This window comes from Ipomoea nil, unplaced genomic scaffold, assembly GCF_001879475.1.
Source record: "Ipomoea nil cultivar Tokyo-kokei standard unplaced genomic scaffold, Asagao_1.1 scaffold2854, whole genome shotgun sequence".
Lineage (NCBI taxonomy): Eukaryota > Viridiplantae > Streptophyta > Magnoliopsida > Solanales > Convolvulaceae > Ipomoea > Ipomoea nil.
The window spans coordinates 623,311-649,398 of NW_017619282.1; the positions used below are offsets into that span (position 1 = coordinate 623,311).

Here is a 26,088-nt window from a genome sequence, read left to right on the forward strand (position 1 = left end):
TATTACATTTGGTTGTATTGAATATTATTTACACCGACACTAATTAATAGTATCTGGTATTGCTAATTAAATAAATAATAACTGTACTTGATATCATCAGACTGGAGAATAATTTATGATATTTTAATGACTAGAGAAATTTTATATTTTTTTAGAAAAATGGAAAATTAGTGGAAGAATCCAAAGTAATTAAACGTATACCGTTACATTTTGAAAATACGAATCAAAGAATGCAAAATATAATGCAAACTTGAAAAAAAGAGACAACAATTAAAAAAAATATATATAGTATAACGAATAGTCCAACCTGTTAAGCCAATATGTGACTAGTATTTCTTTAGTTGTTATTTATTCTATTTGTGCTCCTATAGACTAGTTGTATTTGGTTGTAACTTCCTGCTATCTTCACTCCTCCATGTACTATATATAGGGTGTGCTTTACAATCAATAAACATACAGTTAATCTCTTTACATGGTATTAAGAGCCATATTCCCCTAAGGAGTTTTTTTTTCCTCTCCTCTTTTGCCAGTCTTATATACACGGCTACCACCACCATTGACATTGTTCACCTCAATGCTCCGTCTAATTTTCCTATCAAACTCACCCCCCTCAACTTTCCTGTCTGGAGACGCCAAGTTCAGTCCACCTTGGTTGGCTTTAATCTCCTGGGATACATCGATGGTTCTATCAAAGAACCAGCAAAATTCAATGATACTGCACAAACAACTCCGAATCCAGCACATTTGACTTGGTATCGCCAAGATCAGATAATTACCAGTGCTTTACTTGGGAGTTGTTCAGACACCATACAACCTCGTTGCTAACTATGCTAGCGCCTCCCGAGGACGGATCATTTCCCTCAAGGCCAAGCTTACCAGAAATCCGAAGGGTAATCGGTCAGTCACCGCCTTTTTGAATGACATGCGCTCAATAGCTGACGACCTCGCCCTGGCTCAATGCCCTATTTCTGATGATGACATGGTTGTGTACATTTTAACACAACTAGGGGACGAGTACAGCTCCATCGTGTCTGCCGTTCGTGTCCGTGGCAAACCCATTTCTTTGGGAGAATTAGCCGATGTGCTCACAGATCATGAGTGTCAGTTGGCTGAAGTTGATGATGCTCGCCAATCTCTTTTGGCTACTGCCAATGCCTCCCAGCGTGGTCCTTCGGCTTCTCGCAATAGTCAGCACTCCACTGCTGATCGGAGGTCCCGCAACAACACCAACAACACGTATGGCAATAATAGACCGAATTGGTCGCACAACAGCAACACTCGACCTGGTGTTGTGTGTCAATTCTGTCACCTTGTTGGCCATGAAACTCGTGTTTGCCGTAAGTTAGCCCGGTTCTTAAAGGCCCATAATGTGTTTCCTGTGTAGGCTTCTACATTTCCTCAGTCTCAGTCACCTGCAGCTAATTCTATTGTGGGAGCGACTACGCCGTGGATGTTTGACAGCGGGGCGTCTCACCATGCCACACCGGATATGTCTCCTCTGCACACTTTCACTCAGTATAATGGGCCTGATGGGATACGACTGGGCGACGGTAATTCTTTAAACATCTCTCACATTGGTCAGTCATCTATTCTCACTCCTTCTTCCGTGCTCACTCTCCAAAATGTCCTACGTGTTCCACAGTTGCATAATAATTTAATATCCATATCGCAATTGTGCAAAACTAATCAAGTGTCGGTGGAATTCTTTGATTCCCACTTTCTTGTGAAGGATCTTCGAACGGGGATGTCATTACTACGGGGGGCGAACATTAATGGTGTCTATTATGCACCTCTCCCGCGTCAACCTACATCCAATTCCATGCAGCTGTCTCGCGTTTGCCAGTGGCATCATTGTCTAGGTCATCCGTCTAATAAGGTGTTGCAACATTGCAACGTTCTCATATCTATGTCAGCACTAAATAAGTTTTCCTGCCAATCATGCAATGTATACAAAAGTCATAAATTACCTTTTTTCCAAAGCACACTTGTTAGGACTAGGCCTCTACAACTGCTCTACACTGATGTATGGGGTCCGACGGAAAAATCTATTGATGACTTTGCTTATTATGTTATATTTGTTGATCACTTCTCTAGGTATGTCTGGTTATATCCTATAAAATGAAAGTCTGATGTTTCTTTGATATTTCCTTAGTTTAAAAGGTTAGTGGAGAAGTTTTTTGGTCTGTCAATTGTGTCAGTTTATTCTGACAATGGGGGGAGTTTATTAAATAAATTTCGATGTTCAATGCTCATGGCATTTCGCATTTTTTGACTCTTCCACATACACCTGAGCATAATGGCATGGCGGAACGGAGACACAGGCATGTCGTTGAGAATGGAATGTCACTCCTTCACGCTGCTTCTTTGCCTTCTTCATTCTGGTCTCACGCGTTTCAGGCTGTCGTCTATCTTATCAATCGACTTCCAACTCTGGTATTAGGTAATCAATCTCCGTATCAAGTGTTGTTCAAACAAAAACCCAACTATGATAAGTTACAACCCTTTGGTTGCCTATGCTTTCCCTGGTTGCGTCCCTATAACACCAAGAAACTACAACCGAGGTCACGTCCATGTATTTTCCTTGGCTATTCAACCACCCAATCCGGTTATAAATGTCTATATTACAGTTCGAATCGCATTTATGTATCTAGACATGTTAGATTTGTGCCTTATGTGTTTCCTTATAACGATTTGCAAAAGTCATCTAATAGCTTACCTTCTTATTCTCATGATTCTGAATCACGACGTATCTTGTGCAAGTCGTCTACTTTGTCTACACAGGTACAGCCCGTGGGTGTTCCAACTCCAGTTCCAACACCTGTTCCAACACCAGTTCCAACTCCAGTTCTGAGTCCAGTTCCAACACCCGTTCCAACACCAGTTCCAACTCCAGTTCCGACTCCAGTTCCAACTCCCGTTCCAACACCAGTTCCAACTCCAGTTTCGACTCCAGTTCCAACACCCGTTCCAACGCCAGTTCCAACACCGTCTCCCACTATCTCAGAAAATGACCAAACCAGCCGTCGTTCGTCACCCACTGTTACTACAACCGATCAACCACCCAGTCAGCCCGAGCAGTCGTCGTCCGATGCCTCTCAGTCACAGGATGGGCTGCGTCGCTCCACTAGACCACGTCGTCCTAACCCCAGGTATTCTGACTATGTTATCAACCACACCACAGCGCATCCCTTACCTCCCACTTTAGAACCATCTACCGTCGCTCAGGCCTTGAAGGATGCTCGGTGGAGGAAAGCTATTGACAAAGAGTTTGATGCACTCCAACGTAACAAAACGTGGTGCCTAGTTCCTCGCGGTGTTGGGGTTCCCATTGGTTGTAAATGGGTTTACCGTGTAAAGCGTAAACCTGATGGCTCAGTTGATCGGTACAAGGCACGCCTTGTGGCCAAAGGCTTCTTATAGACTGCTGGCCGGGATTACTTTGAGACATATAGCCCGGTTATGAAACCGGTCACCATCAGGTTGGTTCTGACTATTGCGTTGAGTAACAACTGGGGTTTGCGCCAATTGGACATCAACAACGCGTTTTTGCACGGGACTTTACATGAGGAAGTCTACATGGACCAACCGCCCGGTTACATTGATCCGCTGTATCCATCCCATATCTGCAAATTAACGAAGGAACTGTATGGCCTTCAACCATATATGTATGTATGTATGTATGTATGTATTTATTAGGGAGTATATGTTTTTTAAGGGCTCCAAGAAACATATGGACTGTAATTTTTTTATCAGTCGATAAAACTCTTATGTATCATCTTTAATACTAAACTGAAAGATATGTTCTGTGAAAACAAAAAGTTCAAGTTGATGGTTGAACTACTATACAGATGTATACCGTTATATTATATGCTAGAAGAGATAAACCAACTATTCCCGTAGAGAGTCAAACAAACTTAGACATGATTCATGTGTATGATACTTTTGTTTAAGGGAAGTGGATGGATTGAAATGCAAATCCTCATATGTATACATACTTATGTATGGATATATATAATTAAGATTTAATAACATCCCTAAAATTAAAATCACTTGAAACTATTTTTAATCCAATAAATATTTCAAAATGAAGTTCACAACTCCCATGATCTGATATTACAATTATAGATAGAAGTCTTTAAATTAAAATTCATGACTGGCTACGTCTAATATACAAACTGCATTATAAATAGAAGGCTTAGCTTCAGATTAAAGTTCACTGAAATAAAGTCATCAGAGTACATTATGAGGTCTGATTGCGGTTTGAATCTTCTTATGCAAATACACGTCGCAAAAAGGCCAATGCATTTGCATGCTGCAAAACATAACGCACAACAAAACATGTCAACCAAAAAATGTATCGAAAATTTGCCGGAGTCTCCAATATATAATATAATAATATGCTTAAATATATATTACATTTGGTTGTATTGAATATTATTTACACCGACACTAATTAATAGTATCTGGTATAGCTAATTAAACATATAATAGCTGTTCTTGATATCATCAGACTGGATTACAGGTAAATCACACACATCACACACAGATAACAATAATTTATGATTTTTTAATGACAATTGAAATTTTATATTTTTTTATAAAAATGGAAAATTCGTGGAAGAAAACAAAGTAATTAAACGTATACCGACCCGGAACACCTTGGTGGACCCAAAGAGCAACACCGACCCGGGGCACCACGGAGGTGCCCAAGAGCAGCGCGGACCCGGGGCACCACGGAGGTGCCCAGGAGCAACATGGACCCGAGGCACCACATTGGAGCCCAGGAGCAACACGGACCCGGGGCACCATGGAGGTGCCCAAGACCAACACGGACCCGGAGCACCATGGAGGTGCCCCTACCCGAGCCGACCTACGTGGAGCTCGGTCCTACCCGAGCTCGGGAACCGACCCGACCCGGTCCACCCGGGCCCGGTCAAAGTTGAGATCTAACTACCCCCCGATTTAGGGGGAGGCGGTTGGGGGGTTAGCTTGTATAAAAACCTCCCTCCTTGTCCTAACAAAGGGCGATTCATTACATATTCTACACTTATTACACACTTTGTTCTATCGGATCTTTGTAATAGCCAAATACTATGGCAACTAATATAATATACGGTCCCCAGCGACCTTTACGACATCGTTCTATATTTCGGTTATTAGTTATTGTATTACGTTCTTATCCGGATTTATTGATTCGGGTCCACCCCGGGTTAATTAAATCCATCATTGGTGCTCTTGTTGAGAGTTGCTGTACCAGCTCAAGCATGTTCTATATCCAGTGGTTTACCGTGACCAACTACTATGACGAGATCGAGATCCAACTCTCGCCACACCAACGGTTCCCGCGAGGTCAAACCAGGGGGAGGTCAATTCACCCTGCGACAGGGAACGGCCCCAACGGGGCCCCTACCTCCAGCATCCAACCGGCCGCCGCCACCAGGTCGGGGGGAGATCTGAGGGCCCAGCTCACCAACCCCCGCGGTGGTGGAGCTCCTGAATCCGCCCCCCCTGTTCAGGAACTGGACCTCATCCGGGAGGGGGTGGCGGTCTTCGAGCAAGCCTCCACAGGGTTGGCCCGAGTCGTGGCGGACCTCCGGGCGCGTATACCTGCCGACCCAGGCGTCAACCGAAGGTTACCTGCATCTCCTCAACCTCCCCCCACCCGGGGGTGCAGCGGTCCAAGCACCCGACCACCCCAGGCACCTGTCACCCAGGGGGAGGTCAATTCACCCCGCCGGACGGACACATGGGGAGGAGGGGACTCACGACGTGACCGACGTCAGGAGGACGGGTGAAGGAGGTCAAACCAAACCAGGCCCGCCACGGAGAGGCTGGGCAGCCGGGTGCCAGCCCGAGAGAGGTTGGGCCCAAGGCCTGCCGCTAATGAGCCTCCACCAGCAGAATCCTGCTCCCGCAAGCAGGCACGACGACAGTCGATCACCCGGAGGTCGCCAAGCCACGGACCCCGGGCCCCGCCGCGACAAGAGGCAGGCCTGCGGGGGTCACCGGGACGGGGGACCCGAGTCCCACCTCGGCGTGCATAGGCCTCCCGGGTCGAACGATCTGGGGAAACGAATGGTAGAGCTCCGAGCTCCCATCGGGTAGAGGTCGAGCAGCTGCAGAGGAGGATAGACGAGCTCCAGAAGAAGGTCGACGAGAGGGACGGATCTCCGGAGCCCCAGGATGTGTTGTCCTCCCCGTTCGCAAACGCCATCATGGAGGAGCCTTTACCTCGAGATTTTTGCTTTCCCACCATTAAAGCGTACTCGGGGACCACAGACCCGCGGGCACACCTGACCAGGTACCCCCCCCCCCAGGTCAACTTGAGGTTGGGCGCTTTTCACCAGGTACCTCCCCAGGACCTATACCGACCTGATGGACAAGGCGGCGAGGTACGCTGACGCCGAGGCTGCCGAGAAGAGGAAGAAGGTGCAGGAGGAAGGAAGAGGTCGAAAAGACAAGGCACCCTAGGAGGAGCGCAAGGCGCCCCTGCCACACCGACGTGAGTACGCTTAGGGGCCCAGGATGAACCCCACACGCTATCTCACCCCGCTGACACAACCTGTGGGTACTATCTTGGCACACGCGGAGGATCAGGGAATCGTTGTATTCCCGAAGGAGGAGTGCATGAAGATATCGGCGAGGAGGGACCCCAACAAGTACTGCAGGTTCCACTGGCAGAAGGGGCACGATAAAGACGAATTCATCATCCTAAAGAGACAAATCGAGGAGCTCATCCAAATGGGCTACCTCGGCCAATTCATTAAGAAGCCCGGCCAGGCGCAGGGACAGGCCAGGGCCAGAAGCAGGGCAATGTATGGAGGAAGTGGGGTGGCCAAGCGCCATCCACCTCGGCCCCCCGTAAGAGGGACCACCACGACCACAGCTCCGAGGAGGAGGAGAAGACGACGGAGGACTCCCAGCCCCCGAAGAAACGGGTCATCTACGTCATCTTTGGGGGGCCCGAGGGAGGGGACTCGCCAGCCGAGCGGAAGAGGTGGGCGAGGAGCTTGTACATGGGGGAGGTCACACGTACCACCCATGAGAAGAAACCAAAGAGGGAGCCCATCACGTTCACCGACGTCGACCTGCCAGATGGGCCCCTCCCCCACCGAGACGCCCTGGTGGTCAAGCTGGACATCAACAACGTGGTGGTGCACCAGGTGCTCGTAGACACGGGTAGCTCGGTGAACGTCATGTACTACGACACGTTCACCCAGCTGGGACTCTCAAGAGGGCAGCTGGAGCAAGTACGGACCCCCCTGTCCGGGTTCACGGGGGACTCAATTGAGACGGATGGGTCGATCAGTTTGGAGGTAGAGATAGGCACCCCACCTCACACCAGGAGGTGGGAGGTCGAGTTCGTAGTCGTGAAAATCAGCTGCGCCCACAACATCATACTCGGTCGACCCGCCCTGGGAGACCTCAGGTGCGTAATTTCCATGGAGCACCTGTGCTTCAAGTTCTCGACACCAGCCGGGTCGGGGTCACCCGAGGGGACCAGAAGGTAAGTCGCAGCTGCTACTTGAAGGCGTGCCGCCAGATTGGTCTAAAGGACCTCCAGGTACATACCATCGCCTAGAAGGCATTTCGGGAGGAGGTAGGTCGACCTCGGGCCGAGCCCGTGGTCGAGACAGAGGAGGTCATCCTCGACCTCAGCCGACCCGACCGGGTTGTGAAGGTAGGGCTCGGCCTCCCGGCCGAGCTCCGGGCACGGATAATTAATACCATCAGGACCAACAAGGAGGTCTTTGCATGGGGTCCCGAGGATATGCCGGGTCTCAGCCGAGACGTGATCACGCACAAGTTGGCCGTCGACCCCGCGGTCAGGCCAATCCAGCAGCGCAAAAGGTACCTCTCCGCCGAGAGGAGGGAGTTCGTCAAAAAGGAGGTCGACACACTGCTGGAGATTGGTCATGTTAGGGAGGTCATATACTCCACCTGGCTGGCCAACGTAGTCCTCGCCCCAAAGCTGCCCACCTGGAGGATGTGCGTGGGCTACACCGACATCAACAAGGCCTGCCCTATGGACCCCTTTCCCCTCCCCAACATCGATCAGCTGGTGGACGAGACTGCAGGTTGTGCCCTTATGAGCTTCCTAGATGCGTTCAGGGGGTACCACCAAATTTTCATGGAGGAGGCCGACGAGGAGAAGACGGCATTCACCACGCCAGAGGGGGTCTATTGCTACAAGGTCATGGCTTTCGGACTGAAAAATTCGGGTGCCACCTACACCCGAATGGTGGCCAAGGTGTTCAAGCAGGTCCTCGGCCGCAACCTCCAGCCCTACGTCGACGACATGATCGTTAAGAGCACCGACGCCGACCTCTACACAGATGACCTTACCGAGGTATTTTCAATTATGCAACGCTTCAATTTACGGTTGAACCCCAAAAAGTGTACCTTCGGGGTGCACGGGGGGAAATTTTTGGGGTACATGGTCTCGAAGAGGGGCATTGAGCCCAACCCCGACAAGGTCAAAGCCATCCTGGACATGGAACCTCCGAGGTCCCTCCAGGAGGTCCAGCTCCTCAACGGGCGGTTGGCAGCCCTAGGCCGCTTCCTCTCGAGGTCGGCCGAGAAGTCCTTGCCGTTCTTTGGAGTCCTCAAAAAGACTAAGGGCTTTGAGTGGTCCGAAGAGTGCCAGAAGGCGTTCGAAGACCTCAAGACGTACCTGATGTCGCTCCCCCCCTGGCCAAACCCGTTAAGGGGGAGGTCCTATATCTATACCTAGGCATCTCGCAGGCCGCAGTCAGCTCCGTGCTGGTTCGGGACGACGAGGGGGTCCAGCGGCCCGTATATTACACGAGTCGAGCTCTACGGGGAGCAGAAATCAGGTACACACCCGTGGAAAAGGCCATTTTCGCGGTAGATGTGACGGCAAAAAAGCTGAACCACTACTTCCAGGCCCATCCCGTGCAGGTCCTCACCACCCAGCCGCTAGACGCAGTACTGAGGGCCTCGGGGTCGGCCAGCAGGTTGGTCAGGTGGGCCATGCGGCTAAGCCAGTTCGACATCCAGTTCAAACCCCGACCCACCATCAAGGGGCAGGCGCTGGCTGACTTTATAGTCGAGTGCACTGCCCGGGAGGCAACGGAGCGGGTCCAGGATGAAGACGAGGAGTGGTGGACCCTCTCAACGGACGGGTCCTCCAGCACCAAAAGCTGCGGGGGTGGAGTCGTCCTCATAACACCGGAGGGGTTTTGGGCCTACTACGCCCTCCGCTTCGCGTTCAAATTATCCAACAACGAGGCCGAGTATGAGGCGCTCCTGGGGGGGGGTTCCGCCTCGCACTAAATATGAGGGTGGAGAAGCTCAAAATCCGATGTGACTCTAGACTCGTGGTGGGACAGGTCACAGGTGAATTTGATGCAAGTGATGAAAGAATGAGGAGGTACCGGGACGTGGTGCTCCAACTACTGGGGCAGCTGATCAATTACGAGGTCTTACAGGTACCCCGAGACCAGAATACAGATGCTAACATGTTATCCAAGCTCGCCCAAGGGGCCCCGGAACATATCTAAAAAATAGCCCGAATTGAAGATTTCAATAGGTCGAGCCTGGACGCCTACCCGGTCCTACCTGTGCAGATCCGAACACCCTGCTGGTTGGACCACCTCAAGGAGTACAAGAGGACCGGTACACTACCTCCCGACGAGGTCGACGCCAAGCTGGTGAAACGGCGAGCCCCCACGTACGTGGTCATGGGGGACACACTTTACAAGAGGTCCTTTAACGGCGCCTTGCTGCGCTGCCTATACCCAGACGAAGCCAGGTCAGTCATGGAAGAAATCCACGAAGGGACCTGTTCGGCCCATAGGGGGCCTTCGCCATGTCCCGGAGGGCCATCTTACAGGGGTACTTTTGGCCCAAAATGGCCAAGGAGTGCGCCGACTACGCCCGGAGTTGCGAGACCTGCCAGCACTTCCAAGTTGCCCCCGGCCGGCCAGCCACGAGCTACACCCTCATCAGCTTGGTCATCCCTTTCTCCAGGTGGGGAGTGGAGCTAGTAGGAGCTCTGCCCATGGGGTCGGGAAAAAGGAAGTACCTCATAGTAACAGTGGACTACTTCACCAAGTGGGTAGAGGTGGAACCGCTGGTAACCATAACGAGTGCCCGTTGCAAGCACTTTGTGTACAAAAAACATTTTGTGCCGTTTTGGGATCCCGATGCAACTCATGACCGACAACGGACGCCAATTCGAGGGGCAAGAGTTCGAAGGGTTCTGTGCAGAATGACACATTACTCACAGCCGGGTGGCCGTGTGCTACCCTCAAGCAAATGGCCAGGTGGAAAATGCCAACTGCACCATTGTGGGCGGCCTGAAAAAGAAACTGGAATCCGCGAGGGGAGCGTGGGTGGAGGAGCTCGACGCCATTCTTTGGGCCTACCGAACCACCCCCCGGATGGCTACTGGGGAGACACCTTTTTCCTTAGCCTACGGTTTCGAAGCCCGAGCTCCAGCGGAGGTAGTCATACCTTCCCGATGGGAGGAGGACTACAACCTCGACACAAACGAGGAGCACCATAGAATTGACCTCCACCTGATTGATGACAGGCGCGAAGCAGCTGCGATCCGAGCTGAGAACTACCAGAGGCAGACCAAAGCATATCATGATAAGCGGGCCCGACCCCGCTATTTTCAAGTAGGTGACTATGTGCTCAGGAGAAGGGAGGCGAGCCAGCCCCAAGCTGGAGGAAAGTTTGCCGCTAATTGGGAGGGCCCGTATATTGTAGCAGCCGTGGTCCGCCCGGGCAGTTACAAGCTCAAAACTCCCAAAGGAAAGATGATAGCCAGAGTCTGGAACTCATAACATCTGCTGAAATTCTACCAGTACACCTACCACATGAGAGGTGGGTCTTGGCGTTGCTATCCTAGGAGGAGGACCATTCCGCTCCCCCAATAATGTCTTAGTGAGCGGCAGTAGTCGGAATAAAATCGCATGTTACAAAATACATTGTGCGCAGGACCTTTTGTTACAAAGTTGGTTCTCATGCATTTTCTATCCCTTAAAAAAAAATCATGAAATAGGGGGGAACGAGTGCTCAATCATGTCTTCCCCCCAGCGAACCCTAAGGGGACTCGAGGCCCGACCTCGCGGACCAACCCCGACGGAGGACGCACTCTAAGGGGGCACGAGGGCTGACCTCGCGTACCAACCCCGACGGAAGAGCCCGGTGGCACAGTCTTGACGGACTGTGCCCGAGCAGCTAACGCGCACCCTAAGGGGCACGAGGTCTAACCTCGCGTACAAACCCCGACGGAGGAGCCCGGTGGCTTGGTCCGACAGGACTAGGCACAAGTGGTTTGGCACACCCAAAGGGGGCACGAGGTCCGACCTCGTGTACAAACCCCGAGGGAAGAGCCCGGTGGCGAAGTCCGGAAGGACTTAACCTGAGCGACTAACGTACCCTAAGGGGGCACGAGGTCCGACCTCGCGTACCAACCCCGAAGGGAGAGCCCGATGACATGGCACAACACCGGGGTGCACCATGGTTGCACCTCGGCACGTTGCCGAGGTGCACCATGGCACCACCTCGGCAACGTGCCGAGGTCTACCCGTGCCACACCTCGACACGCGGCCGAGGCCTAGCTCGACATCCTGCCGAGGTCTGCTGAGGCCCACCTCGGCGAGCTGGCAAGGTCCACCACGGCTGGTGCCGAGGTGGCCAAAAAAAAAAAAAAACGCAAATATTTGAAAGAAGGGTGATAGCATGTAGAAGGTAGCAACCATCACATCACCATAGCAAATGGGCAATAGTCAAAATATTCAAGTGTAGCACATGGCAAAGGAAGGAACAAGTTTGTGCTACCTGAGTAGTCAAAATAACAAGTCTTGTACACACCAAGGGAGAACAAGGTCGGCTACTTTGAGCTCGGGCCACGTGCGTGAGGAAGGCGCGGAGCAAGGAGGCGGAGCGGCCCAAGACGTATCACCTCGACCCAAGGCACCTCGGCTAAGGACACCTCGGCCCAAGACACCTCGGCACAAGGCACCACGCCCTTGGTTCAGGACACCTCGGCCCGAGACGCCTTGGCATAAGGCACCTCGGCTAAAATTTGGAGCTTAGAATTTTCCACCTAGGGGGCTCTGGTCGGCGCACGGATACTCTCATTCGTTGACTCCTACTCGCAACGAAGAGAGTGGGGGACTCATGATGGATATATTATACCCACGACCCGACCCGGGGTAGCAACACGAACCCGGAACACCTTGGTGGAGCCCAAGAGCAACACAGACCCGGGGCACCACGGAGGTGCCCAAGAGCAGCGTGGACCCGGGGCACCACAGAGGTGCCCAGGAGCAACATGGACCCGGGGCACCACATTGGAGCCTAGAAGCAACACGGACCCCGGGCACCATGGAGGTGCCCAAGACCAACACGGACCCGGAGCACCATGGAGGTGCCCCGACCCGACCCGACCTACGTGACCCGACCCGACCCGGTCCACCCGGGCCCGGTCAAAGTTGAGATCTAACCACCCCCCGATTTAGGGGGAGGCGGTTGGGGGGTTAGCTTGTAAAAAAAAAACCCCTCCTTGTCCTAACAAAGGGCGATTCATTACATATTATACACTTATTACACACTTTGTTCTATCGGATCTTTGTAATAGCCAAATACTACGGCAATTAATATGATATACGGTCCCCATCGACCTTTACGACATCGTTCTATATTTCGTTTATTAGTTATTGTATTACGTTCTTATCTGGATTTATTGATTCGGGTCCACCCCGGGTTAATTAATTCCATCAGGTCGTATTCCATATGCATATGTGGGTTGGGAAGACATGCTTGCTTCAATTCATCAGATAATCAAGACAGCTTAACTGTACTGGTTCTCACAGTTCTTAAATAACTTGCAGGCAGGTAATCTGAATCCTAATTGTCATATTGTGGACCAGTGTCCATTATGCTTGTGGTGGGCCCTGTGTATTTATAACATATTATGAATATTTGTAAAATATTATGTAAATAAACTGAATGATATGATATAATATCTTAATTGTGGACCAGTTTCCATCTTGTCTACGGTGGATCCCGTCCAGATTTTGTAACATTTTGTGTACGGCAATTTATATCGTGGACCATGGTCCACAGTGCACTGTGGACCCTGGTCCAATACACAAAATTTGACCTCATAATGTACAGAATGAATTAACTATATATCTAGAATGAATGAAATATATATATATATATATATATATATATATATATATATATATATATGTGTGTGTGTGTGTGTGTGTGTGTATGTATATATGTATGTATGTATGTATGTATGTATGTATTTATTAGGGAGTATATGTTTTTTAAGGGCTCCAAGAAACGTATGGACTGTAATTTTTTTTATCCGTCGATAAAACTCTTATGTATCATCTTTAATACTAAATTGAAAGATATGTTCTGTCAAAACAAAAAGTTCAAGTTGATGGTTGAACTACTATACAGATGTATACCTATATATTATATGCTCAAAGAGATAAACCAACTGTTAGGAATAAAGTGTAATGGTTTTGATATGCCAAATATGTATTTGTAAATCTCCCAATTTTATTTCATTGGTCTAGTAGAGTCTTAGACCATGATCGAGAAATTATTTATATTGCAAAAGAGAAAAACAGAGGAAGATGCATGAAAAATAGAAGAAGAAGATATCAAGCCGAAAATCAAGAATTTGTCTGGAGAAAATGACAAATTGAAGAAGAAGTTGAATGATATGAAAATCACGTCAAAGCTACTCAGAGAAATATCCCAGAAGAATTTTCGTGAAAGAAAATTAAGTTTTAAAGATTGCATGAATTTGACTTGGAGATCAAGCATCTATGGAAAGAAAGGAGTACATCAAATGTGATTGGAGATTTAACCAATAAGTTGTATGGACGAAGTGGAAGATGCCTGATGTATTATGCAAAATGGCTCAAGTTTGAATCTCACCATCAATAATTTTACAAGGTAAAATTTGAGAAGCCAAAATTAATTAAGTCTGATAGAGTTGGGCGCTAGTTTGGCTTTGGGCGTCAATTACAAGTGGAATTTGGGTGGCAATTGTAGGAATTGGGAGCCGATTTCATAGCAATTGAAATTGAGAGCTATAGTTTCAGAGAAATTGAAATTGGGAGCAAGTTTCACATGGGAATCAATTCAAGATGGGAGCTAATGTAGAATTGAAATTGGGAGTCAATTGAGGTTGTAGTATGGGATGCAATTTCAAGTTGCGGACCGATTCAAAGAAGACATGGAGATCAAAAGACATGGAGATCAAATTGAATTGAGAATTTCAAGTTGGGGACCGATTCAAAGAAGACATGGAGATCAAATTGAATTGAGATAAAATTCAATACCAAGAGAAGTCTGGGAGCCAATTTCGAAGTCAAAGTCAATAATTCTAATATACAAACTGCATTATAAATAGAAGGCTGATAAGCATAATTTCTAGACATTATTTAGTGTAATTTTAGTAAGTTATTTTTATAAATAAATTAAGTTCTAGGACTGATTTTATTATAAATATTATATTCAGTTATATGTTACTAGTTTAAACTAGTTTAGATTGATTTTAATAAGTACCTGACTAATGTTGAATTTTTATTAATATAAATAATATTTTATTTTAACTATAGTATTATATTTATTACTTAGTTTAATTAAATAGTGTCATTTGGTTATAATTTTTATTATTATTTTGTTTTGTTTTTCCTTGTTGGGTTTTACGCAGCACACAAAGAAAAGAAAGAAATTAAAAGGTTTTGGGGCTGTTGCTCTTCTTGCTGCGTACGGCAGTAGTTAAAAGCGGACAGCAGAGAATACGTACGGGGAGGAAACAAACGAAAGCCTGGAGCAGCAGTGGTGTTGTCAGCGAGGAAATTTCAAAGAGGAGAAGAAAAGAAGTTGGGGGAGCAGCGGTTCGGCGAGAAAATTGCAGCAGGAGCGAAGAGATTCAAGACTCCATCGCAAGGAATTTTCGAGCTTCAATCGCGGCTATCTTCCTTTTATAGGCTTGAATTATTTTTCTTCCCCACATTATTTATTGTTTAAATTTCCAGAATGATATTCCTTGAATTTTTCATACACTTAATTATGATTCTTGGCTAGAAACTTTAATTAGGGATTTGGATTAGCCTTGAATAGATTAATTGACTATTATTCATGTGTTGATTCATCTAATTTCAGTTTAATAATTGAATTTGATTATATTTATTTTATGTATTTTAATTGTGAATTGTGTGACTGGCCATTGCATAATTCTAATATTAGGGTTCATAAGAAGAACTGACTGGTGAATTATGAACCTAGAACTCGTAAGATAAACACAATTGACCTAAACTAGACCTAGCTTTAGGTATTTGTGGTGATATTTGATTGTTGCTTAATGGGTTTAATTAATGTTGGTGAGATATGGACGGATGATCACAGTTAATTGGATACAACCTAGTAGCTCGACGGAGTATTAGGATATATTTGAAGCAATCAACACTATAGTCATAAGAATTAATACTTAGGAGAGTTAGTTAATTATCTAATAGGTGAACCCAAATCCCTAGTCTTCTCTCAATTGAAAGTTTTCTTTGCATTAAATTCATAAATATTCTTTTTAATCACATTAATTCTATTTATTTGAGATTTTCCTTATCAACAATTCGATTATTAGAGATAACAGTTAATAATGTTCTTCGTGGGATCGACCCTGGAATACTCTAGGAATTTATACTGTGATTGACTCTGTGCGCTTTCAGATTATAGCAATCAAGTTTTTGGCGCCGTTGCCGGGGACACTTTATTAAACTGTTTTCTTTAAGTTTTCACTTTTTAATTTCTTTTCAAATTTATTTTAGCTGTTAGGTTCGTTGTTATTTTATTTTTATTTTTATTTAGTTTTTGTTTTTCTATTATTATTTTGTTTGTTTATGAACTTAAGGCGATCACTGAGGCATAAAAATACTGAATTATTCCCTATTGATCTTGACATTGAGCGTACTTGGAGAAAAAACAGGGTACGAAGGCGGCTTGAAATGGCTGAAAACAATAGAGTGGGTCAACAGGATGACCCCGTGCCACCAATAGTTCCACCACCTCACAATCAAGCAGCTCAACCACGTCTTCGAGACATCCAAAGACCAGTAATAGCTGTTAACCCTTCTTGCATTCAATTATCTGATGCAGCTAGAAATTATGAACTCAAGACTTTCCATATGAATATGCTCCCTACCTTTAACGGTTTGGGAAGTGAAGATGCTTTGGGTTTCATGCGAGAGCTCTATAGTACGGTACAAACTTTACCTTTGAATAATTTGTCTGAAGAAGAGCTTAGAATGAAATGTATTCCATATTGCATGAGGGGTGATGCTAGGCAATGGTTGTTAAATTTACCAGAGGGTTCTTTAAGAACTTGGGATGATGTTTATAATGCTTTCATGTTTAAATATTATTCATCTCAAAAGACAATGGACTATAGGAGTAAGATATGCACTTTCACTCAAAGAGAGGCCGAGGTATTTCATGAAGCATGGGATCGTTTTAAATTGCTTTTGACACAATGTCCACACCATCAATTCCCATTGTTATTGTTGACACAATTCTTTTATGATGGTTTAACTCCTAATTGTCAGTCTCTTGTAGATACTGCTGCAGGTGGATTCACAGGTGATAAAAATAGTGATGAGTTAGAAGCTATCTTTGAGAGCTTAGCTAGTAATTCTCGACAAAAGGCAGTGAGAGATCGAAGAGCTGTTGTGCATGAAATTAGCACACAATCTGAGTTGACAACACAAATGGCTGAATTGACTAAACAGATTAACTTGTTGATGACTCGTGATAGTTCGAATAGAGAATTTGTGCTTTTTGCAATGCATATGGTCATAATTCTTCTGTTTGTATGAATGCAGAGTCATCACAACCATCTTATGAGGAAGCTAATTACATGGGATCCAATATGGGTAGGCAACAACCAAGGAGTGATCCATTTTCCCATACCTATAATCCAGGTTGGCGAAACCATCCTAACTTCTCATGGAGAGATCAAGGTAATGCAAGATCAATGGGACCACCTGGATTTCAGCAACAAGGACCATCAAGATTCCAGCATCAGCAATACAGACCTTTCCAGCAGCCACTTGCACCACAACAGTCTCAACTCCCTGCTCAGGAGAAGATTGCCTCAATTGGAAGAGATGTTCATGCAATACATGGCTAGCCAGGACACTATGATGAAGAAAATGGATGCAAAGATTGATAAGGTTGCTCAGTCTAACCAAGCATCTATTCATAATTTAGAAGTGCAAGTAGGTCAGCTGGCTAAATTGGTTGCAGAAAAAGATCGAGGTAAGTTTCCTAGTACCACTGAAATAAACCCTAGGGAAGGAGTTATGGCTGTCACCTTGAGAAGTGGTAAGATATTGAATGAAGTTATGAAAGAAAAAGAACCCACGAGTGTTGAAAAAGAGAGTGATAAAGAAGAAGAGCAAGTGCCTAAAGAGAATTCTAGTGATCAAAACCTCACATCCTCTACAGTAAAACCTTATGTACCCCCCATTCCATACCCACAAAGGTTACAAAAGAGGAACCAGGACAATAACTTTAAAAGATTTTTGGAGGTTTTTAAAAAATTGCAGATTAATATTCCTTTTGCAGAAGCACTTGCTAATATGTCGTCTTATGCCAAGTACATTAAGGAAATTGTGTCTAATAAAAAGAGACTGGAAGAGTTTGCTACTGTGCATTTAAATGAAGAGTTAGTGCTATTCTACAAAGCAAATTACCTCCTAAGCTAATGGATCCAGGAAGTTTTTCTATTCCTTGCACTATTGGTAATACTGTAATTGATAAATGCTTATGTGATCTAGATGCCAGTATTAACCTTATGCCTTTAACTCTTTTTAAGAAGTTGAAAATCGCTGAAATGAAGCCAACAACAATCTCTCTCCAACTTGCTGATAGATCAGTGAAGTACCCGCTTGGTGTAGTGGAGGATATCTTGGTAAAAGTTGGTAAATTTTATTTTCCTACTGATTTTCTGATTCTTGATATGGGTAGTGACACAGATACATCTCTTATACTTGGTAGGCCATTTTTTTGACAGGAGGAGTATTAATTGATATGCCTTTAGGGAAATTGATTTTTAGAGTAGGTACAGAAAAAGAGGAATTCTCTATCTCTAAAGCTGTAAAATTACCAACTTTTGATGAATCATGTCTTTTTGTTGATGTTATTGAGAAACCTTTAGAAGAAGAATTTGTTAAGCATTCACCTAGTGAAACACCACATCAACTTGAACTTAAACCACCTTTATTGCAGTTCAAATACGAATTTTTGAGTAACAATGATATTTTTCTTATGTTTTCTTATGCTCATTTACTTCATGCAAAAGAAGAGAGATTGTGGAGAACATTGACTAAAGCTTGGCATGACAAAAATAATTTTTGGAGAGAATTCAATGTAGGGCAAGAAGTTTTGTTGTCTAATTCTTGTCTTAAGCTTTTTCTAGAGAGATTGAAGTCTAGATGGTTTGGTCCTTTCATGGTCACTAAAGTTTGTTCATATGAGGCCATAGAGATTGACAGAGAGAAAAATGGACCATTCATGGTTGCTTCACCAAAAGGCAGCCCCGGAAGAAACTGGCAACTAACAGGGAAGTTTCCTGTTTATTTCATTTTCTCATACTTGCTTTTATATTTAACATTGAGGATAATGTTGAGTTTGAGTGTGGGGAAGGGAAAGTAAGATTAGGGGATGTTTTGTGCAAGTTTTATGCAAATTAGGCAATATCAAAAAAAATTCTGCATTTTTCCTACAATTTTCTGCATTTTCCCTATTTTTCTGCATTTTGCTACAGTAAAATTCTGCATTTTTCTTTCTACATTTTCTGCACTAATTTTCTTCATTTTATGGGATTTTCAGCGTCATTTCTTTCATTTTTTCTACAATTTCTTAGCAAATAAAGTTTTAAAAAAATGCCATCTAATGACTATGTTGATTGGGAGATAAGTTCTAGTGTTTTGGGAGTGCATAATATCAATGAATGTGTTTGGCTATATGTATGCTTGCATAGAGTTGGTAGTCAAATTCTGTCACACCGTGAGCTGTTGAGCCTAGAGGTTGCCCACTGCAACTTATTTTCATTTTGAGTGTTTATTTGCCCCCTTTGATTGTGTTACTTCTAGAACTTGCTTCATACCATTTCAGAGCTACATGTTATATGTTGACATGAGAATGATTTAGGCATTAGGATTTAGCCTTATTGCCTTTAGAATGACCATATCTTTATACATGTTATATTTTTCCTAGTGAATCATTTTTGAGCTTTAAAATAAATATAAGACATTTTTCTTCATTAGCCAGTCCCAAAGAACCTTAGCTCATAAAAAGAAGCCTCTAAGCCCGTCCTTGAGTCAGTAGAAGTCATTATTTCATTTATCTGTGCAAGATGACCAAAAGTGATGAAGTATTGGTGAGATTGGAGTTGAAAGGTGATTGTACAATTGGTTTTCTTTGAGTGAAGAATTGTTTGTGATCAAAGGGGGTGAAAATGAAAAAAATGAACAAAATGAGATCTATTCTAATTTTGTGGGTTGAAAAATCTTGTTAGCCCAAACTTTTATGCTCATTTTATTCTTAAAATGATTTATGAGCAATGAAGGCATGATAGAAATTCGATGATTATGGGAAGAGTACCATTGAGGGTTGTGTGGAAATGGAAAGCTATTTATTCGGTTTTACCAGAGAAAAAAAAAAAAGAGGAAAAAGAAGAAGAAAATGAAAAAAAAAAAAAAAAGATGAAAAAAGATGAAAATGAGGTTTTAGAAGTTGTTTTGAGAGTTTATCAGCGAAAAGGATGAAGGAGAATGAAGTAGTGATTGCTTGTTTTGGTAGAGTTCGTTTTATTGGTAGAATACAAGTTCTTGCTCTTGGTATGGTGAAATTATGGCTCTACTGATTCCTTGGACTTTATTTGTATTTCCTTATATCCTTTCTTTCTTAAACCACATACCCGTGGCCCCATTACAACCCCGAAATAAAGACCTTTTGACTCGTGTTTTTCATATAATTTTGGTAGTGGAGTTTGGTGGACAAGCAAGCCTATGGCAAGTGCACTCTTAATTGAGGATGGTGTGTACCTTTTTTATACATATATTTATGAGAGATTGAGTGAACAACCGTGAGGACTGCTATTCTCTTTTGTATTGTGTGCTTATGACTTTGAACTCTCATGAAGTATTATGTGTTTACCAATTCCCTTGAATTGAATGACTAGTTGACATGGTTATGGTTGGTAGTTTGATTTCATTGAATAAGTTTGCTTGGGGACAAGCAAAACCTTGAGTGTGAGGAAGTTTGATAAGAATAATTTCTAGACATTACTTACTGTAATTTTAGTAAGTTATTTTTATAAATAAATTAAGTTCTAGGGCTGATTTTATTATAAATATTATATTTAGTTATATGTTACTAGTTTAGACTAGTTTAGATTGATTTTAATAAGTATTAGACTAAGGTTGAATTTTTATTAATATAAATAGTATTTTATTTTAACTATAGTATTTTATTTATTACTTAGTTTAATTAAATAGTTTCATTAGGTTATAATTTTTATTATTATTTTGTTTTGCTTTTTCTTGTTGGGTTTTACGCAGCAGACAAAGAAAAGAAAGAAATTAAAAGGTTTTGGGGCTGTTGCTCTTCTTGCTGCGTACGGCAGTAGTTAAAAGCGGACAGCAGAGAATACGTACGGGGAGGAAACAAACGAAAGCCTGGAGCAGCAGTGGTGTTGTCAGCGAGGAAATTTCAAAGAGGAGAAGAAAAGAAGTTGGGGGAGCAGCGGTTCGGCGAGAAAATTGCAGCATGAGCGAAGAGATTCAAGACTCTATCGCAAGGAATTTTTGAGCTTCAATCGCGGCTATCTTCCTTTTAGGCTTGAATTATTTTTCTTCCCCACATTATTTATTGTTTAAATTTCCAGAATGATATTCCTTGAATTTTTCATATATTTAATTATGATTCTTGGCTAGAAACTTTAATTAGGGATTTAGATTAGCCTTGATTAGATTAATTGACTATTATTCATGTGTTGATTCTTCTAATTTCAGTTTAATAATTGAATTTGATTGTATTTATTTTATGTATTTTAATTGTGAATTGTGTGACTGGCCATTGCATGATTCTAATATTAGGGTTCATAAGAAGAACTGACTGGTGAATATGAACCTAGAACTCGTAATATAAACACAATTGACCTAAATTAGACATAGCTTTAGGTATTTGTGGTGATATTTGATTGTTGCTTAATGGGTTTAATTAATGTTGGTGAGATATGGACGGATGATCACAGTTAATTGGATACAACCTAGTAGCTCGACGGAGTATTAGGATATATTTGAAGCAATCAACACTATAGTCATAAGAATTAATACTTAGGAGAGTTAGTTAATTATCTAATAGGTGAACCCAAATCCCTAGTCTTCTCTCAACTGAAAGTTTTCTTTGCATTAAATTCATAAATATTCTTTTTAATCACATTAATTCTATTTATTTGAGATTTTCCTTATCAACAATTCGATTATTAGAGATAACAGTTAATAATGTTCTTCGTGGGATCGACCATGGAATACTCCAGGAATTTATACTGTGATTGACTCTGTGCGCTTGCAGATTATAGCAATCAAGTGTTTCACTTAAATAAAGTCATCAGAGTACATTATGAGGTCTTATTGCGGTTTGAATCTTCTTATGCAAATACACGTCGCAAAAAGGCCAATGCATTTGCATGCTGCAAAACATAACGCACAACAAAACATGTCAACCAAAAAATGTATAGAAAATTTGTGGGAGTCTCCAATATATAATATAATAATATGATTAAATATATATTACATTTGGTTGTATTGAATATTATTTACACCGACACTAATTAATAGTATCTGGTATAGCTAATTAAATATATAATAGCTGTACTTGATATCATCAGACTGGATTACAGGTAAATCACACACGTCACACACAGATAACAATAATTTATGATATTTTAATGACTAGAGAAATTTTATATTTTTTTAGAAAAATGGAAAATTAGTGGAAGAAAACAAAGTAATTAAACGTATACCGTTACATTTTGAAAATAAGAATCAAAGAATGCAAAATATAATGCAAACTTGAAAAAAAGAGACAAAAATTAAAAAAAAAAAATAGTATAAAGAATAGTCCAACCTTTTTTTTGCCGTCAGCATTCCGATGAAGGATATCAGATTTGGTTTTCATTTCCTCTGAGATAAACGACATAGATTCACAATGAGAGCATAGTAAACGTTTGGGTTCTGCTCTCAAACGCGAATTCTCAAGCAGAACAAAATTTTCCTCCCTTTGAACATTTTGGGTATTGGCACTCTTGAACCATCAAAGTATTTATCATCATTGATTGTCCCAAACCACATATATATGGAACAGTAAAATTCAATTTTAGCATACCTTCGAATGCATGAATTAAATCCACACAAGGAAATAAAGTATGGCTTACCTCTCCATTCTTAGGGTGAGAAAGCTCCATTTTTTTTGGAAGGTCGTATTCCATATGCATATGTTGGTTGGGAAGATATGCTAGCTTCAATGTAAAACCTTTATCAGATAATCAAGACCGCTGAACTGTACTGGTTCTCACAGTTCTAAAATAAGTTGCATGCAGGTAATCTGAATCCTAATTGTCATATTGTAGACCACGGTTATAATATAATAATATGATTAAATATATATTACATATGGTTGTATTGAATATTGTTTACACCGACACTAATTAATAGTATATGCTATAGCTAATTAAATATATAATAGCTGTACTTGATATCATCAGACTGGATTACAGGTAAATCACACACATCACACACAGATAACAATAATTTATGATTTTTAATGACTAGAGAAATTTTATATTTTTTTAGAAAAATAAAAAATTAGTGGAAGAAAACAAAATAATTAACGTATACCGTTACATTTTGAAAATAATAATCAAAGAATGCAAAATATAATGCAAACTTGGAAAAAAGAGACAAATATATTTTTAATAAAAATTATATAAAGAAAAGAGTCCAACCTTCTTTTTGCAGTCAGCATTCCGAAGAAGGATATTAGATTTGGCTTTTTTTTTTTTTCCTCTGAGATAAACGAGTTAGATTCACAATGAGAGCAATGTAAACGTTTGGGTTCTGCTCTCAAACGCAAATTCTTAAGCAGAATAAAATTTTCCTCCCTTTAAACATATTGGGTATTAGCACTCTTGAACCATCACATTATTTATCATCATCGATTGTCCCAAACCACATATATATGGATAAAAAATATTCAATTTTAGCAAAGCTTCGAATGCATGAATTAAATCCACACAAGAATATAAAGTAAGGCTTACCTCTCCATTCTTAGGGTGAGAAAGCTCCATTTTTTTGGAAGGTCGTATTCCATATGCATATGTCGGTTGGGAAGACATGCTAGCTTCAATGTGAAACCTTTATCAAATAATCAAGACAGCTTAATTGTACTGGTTCTCACTGTTCTTAAATAACTTGTAGGCAAGTAATTTGAATCCTAATTGTCATATTGTGGACCAGTGTCCATTATACTTGTGGTGGGCCCTGTGTATTTGTAACATATTATGCACATCCCCATGGTCGACCCTGTGTATTTATAACATATTATGTATATCTGTAAAATACAATGTAAATAAACTGAATGATATGATATACTATCTTAATTGTTGATCAGTGTCCATCATGTCTATTGTGGATCCCATCCAGATTTTGTAACATATTGTGTATGGGAATTTATATCGTCGACCAGGGTCCACATTGCACTGTGGACCCTGGTCCAATACGCAAAATTTGACCTCATTATGTACAGAATGAATGAACTATATATCCAGAATGAATGAAATATATATATATATATATATATATATATATATATATATATATATATATATATATATATATATGGAAGGCATCAGGTGCATTTGTGGCTTCCAGTTCGGTTGTGCGGTTGATTAATGTGCGTGAGTTTTATATTTAATGTGTCTGAGTCTTGTGTGCTTAATGTGCCTGAGATTTGTACTTAATGTGCTGATTTTTGTACTTAATGTGTCTGAGTATTGTGTTTAATGTGCCTAAGATTTGTGCTTAATGTGCCTGAGTAGTTCAGAATTACGAGCTCAAGGAAGCAGAACAGAAAATTTTCACAGTCTCCTTCTTTTTCACAATCTTTGAAGCTCTCATTAGCAGCTCCTCAGTATGCAAAGCAAAACGAGACAAAATATTTGGAACCGGCAGAAAGCTTCCCCACCTCATCCGCTCTCCATCTAGACCACCGGCGTGAAGATCGACCGCCGATTGCGATTTCGGAAATCGCGATTGGCGAGACTGGCCCGCCGGAGATCTCACCCTTCCTGGCCGGCGATGATGGTTATGACCCTCCCACAAGCTTCCCGGCCACAGCAGGAACTCATCGACACCTTCTCCCATCAAATCGGACGTCGGAGGAGTTTTCTCCAATCGCGACTGTCGCGATTTCGCAAAGAGCTCACCGGCCACCTCCCGCCGGCGATGAACGATCTGTCACCCCTCTCAGCTTCCCCCTCTCACCAGCAATCCAACGGGACCAACCGCGCGATGATCGGAGCCCTGGTGCGATTTCGCGAATCGCGACTGCCGAGGTCTCATCGGCGGCGATCCGGCTGCTTCCCTGCGGCGATGGACAATCGGAGATGGTGGATGAGCTCTCCTCCACCGTAGCTCTCCAACGCACTCACCTTTTTGATGATCGGAGCCCACTGACGCGATCGACCATCGAACCTTGGATGCCGTTGACTTCTTCGTCTCCGACGTCTCGTGCGAGGGAGGACCAACAGCGACCCACCCTGGCGCTCCCTGCCTTTGTTACTAACCGGAATTCTGACCGGAATTCGGTCTCTATATCGGCAATTTTGGCCGGACCTGGAATCGACGTTGAAGCAGCCCCCTCTATTTGGAACCTCATGCAGGCAGACTTTGTGGATGGGTCGTCGCTAGTCGAAGAGGCTCAGGCAAGGTTTGCCCGGGCACTAGTCGATCACACTCCACCTCCGCCCTTGGCAGAGACACAAGCTGGGCCTTCTCGCACAAGCACTGCCGTGCCACCTTCGAAGCCTTCTCCGGCAATTGCGACAGAAAATCCAGCCCATCCCTCCGTTCGTCGGAGGCCAAGTCGTCGACATAGAACAAGCCGTATGGTGCTCAACAATGGAGTCGTGAATTGCCACCCCTCACTCGCCAAGGTAATCTGCTCGTCCCTCCAGTACCAACCTTCACGTTGGATACTGGCTCTTCCCTTTTGCTTTCTAGCGCTCCTCTGCTCCGTCATCATCACCGGACGAGTGGTGGGTCGAATGAGACTCTCCTTGGTGCCTCTAATCGGCTGGTTCCTGGAAACATGGCTGGTCATAGAGCTCAGATGGAGTATACTCGTTCGTTACCCCTCCCTGGTGATGGTCGTCCTTTTGGTGGTCGTGGGGGTGGCCGGGAGAACACTCGTAACCCCCGGGAAAGGCCAATTGGCCTTCATACTGCTTCTCACCCTACGCCCCTCACGGCCGGGCTTCTCCATGGTACTCATGTCATGGAGAATTTGCATGAGGTCCACCATGAGCATAGTGGTCCTTTGCCTCATGTGCATGGTGGTCCTTTGCCCACTTATACTGATTCTGTCCTCATGTCTACTCAAAATCCCAACATTGGCTCATCTACTATGGCACAAAATTTTTCAAGTATTGATAGTAATTTTTCTAGAGGAAATTTAACTTCCCAATCTGCTTCCATTGTACCTCCTGTTGATGCCAATGATGGGAATTCTATTCGTCCACACTTGCATAATCGGGGTGCAACCCCTCAGAATGCTCAATTTTTGTCTACCAATGCTAACAATTTGATGCCCCCTATACCGATTGGTTTTAATTCTGGGACGGGTCCAATTGTTAGCATGGCTGCTTGCTCTTTTAATTCTTCTGGGCCATTCCCACATCACGATCATGGGTCTCTTGTTAACCCTATCTCTTCTGAAGGGCCCAGAACAATTATT

The 26,088-nt window shown here is 43.6% G+C and overlaps 2 protein-coding genes across 2 annotated transcripts; one reads left to right on the forward strand and one right to left on the reverse strand.

Annotated features, from left to right (window-relative positions):
* Positions 1-16,016: 16,016 nt before the first annotated feature.
* On the forward strand, positions 16,017-18,079 carry LOC109160613. The gene is made up of 5 exons (XM_019308889.1): positions 16,017-16,496; positions 16,614-16,838; positions 16,890-17,513; positions 17,616-17,734; positions 17,854-18,079. Exons 1-5 carry the CDS (start codon positions 16,017-16,019, stop codon positions 18,077-18,079), a joined length of 1,674 nt encoding a protein of 557 aa, XP_019164434.1.
* Positions 18,080-21,693: 3,614 nt separating this feature from the next.
* Positions 21,694-23,445, reverse strand: LOC109160596. Its single transcript, XM_019308875.1, has 4 exons — positions 23,393-23,445; positions 22,511-22,594; positions 22,204-22,380; positions 21,694-21,766 (listed from the first exon to the last, which is right to left on the reverse strand). The coding sequence occupies exons 1-4, from the start codon at positions 23,420-23,422 to the stop codon at positions 21,725-21,727; spliced, it is 333 nt and encodes a 110-aa protein (XP_019164420.1). The 5' UTR covers positions 23,423-23,445; the 3' UTR covers positions 21,694-21,724.
* Between the last annotated feature and the right edge of the window lie 2,643 nt (positions 23,446-26,088).

Excerpts from the sequence above, each read along its gene's own strand:
- LOC109160613 (XM_019308889.1), top strand. The coding sequence starts at position 16,017 with ATGGCTGAAAACAATAGAGTGGGTCAACAGGATGACCCCGTGCCACCA. Across the intron at positions 16,497-16,613 it reads TCACTCAAAGAGAGGCCGAG|TCTCTTGTAGATACTGCTGC; the intron begins GTATTTCATGAA and ends CCTAATTGTCAG. Across the intron at positions 16,839-16,889 it reads ATAGTTCGAATAGAGAATTT|AGTCATCACAACCATCTTAT; the intron begins GTGCTTTTTGCA and ends GTATGAATGCAG.
- LOC109160596 (XM_019308875.1), bottom strand. The coding sequence starts at position 23,422 with ATGGAGCTTTCTCACCCTAAGAATGGAGAG. Across the intron at positions 22,595-23,392 it reads CTCACCCTAAGAATGGAGAG|CTAGCATATCTTCCCAACCA; the intron begins GTAAGCCTTACT and ends TTTACATTGAAG. Across the intron at positions 21,767-22,203 it reads ATGCTGACGGCAAAAAAAAG|CATGCAAATGCATTGGCCTT; the intron begins GTTGGACTATTC and ends TATGTTTTGCAG.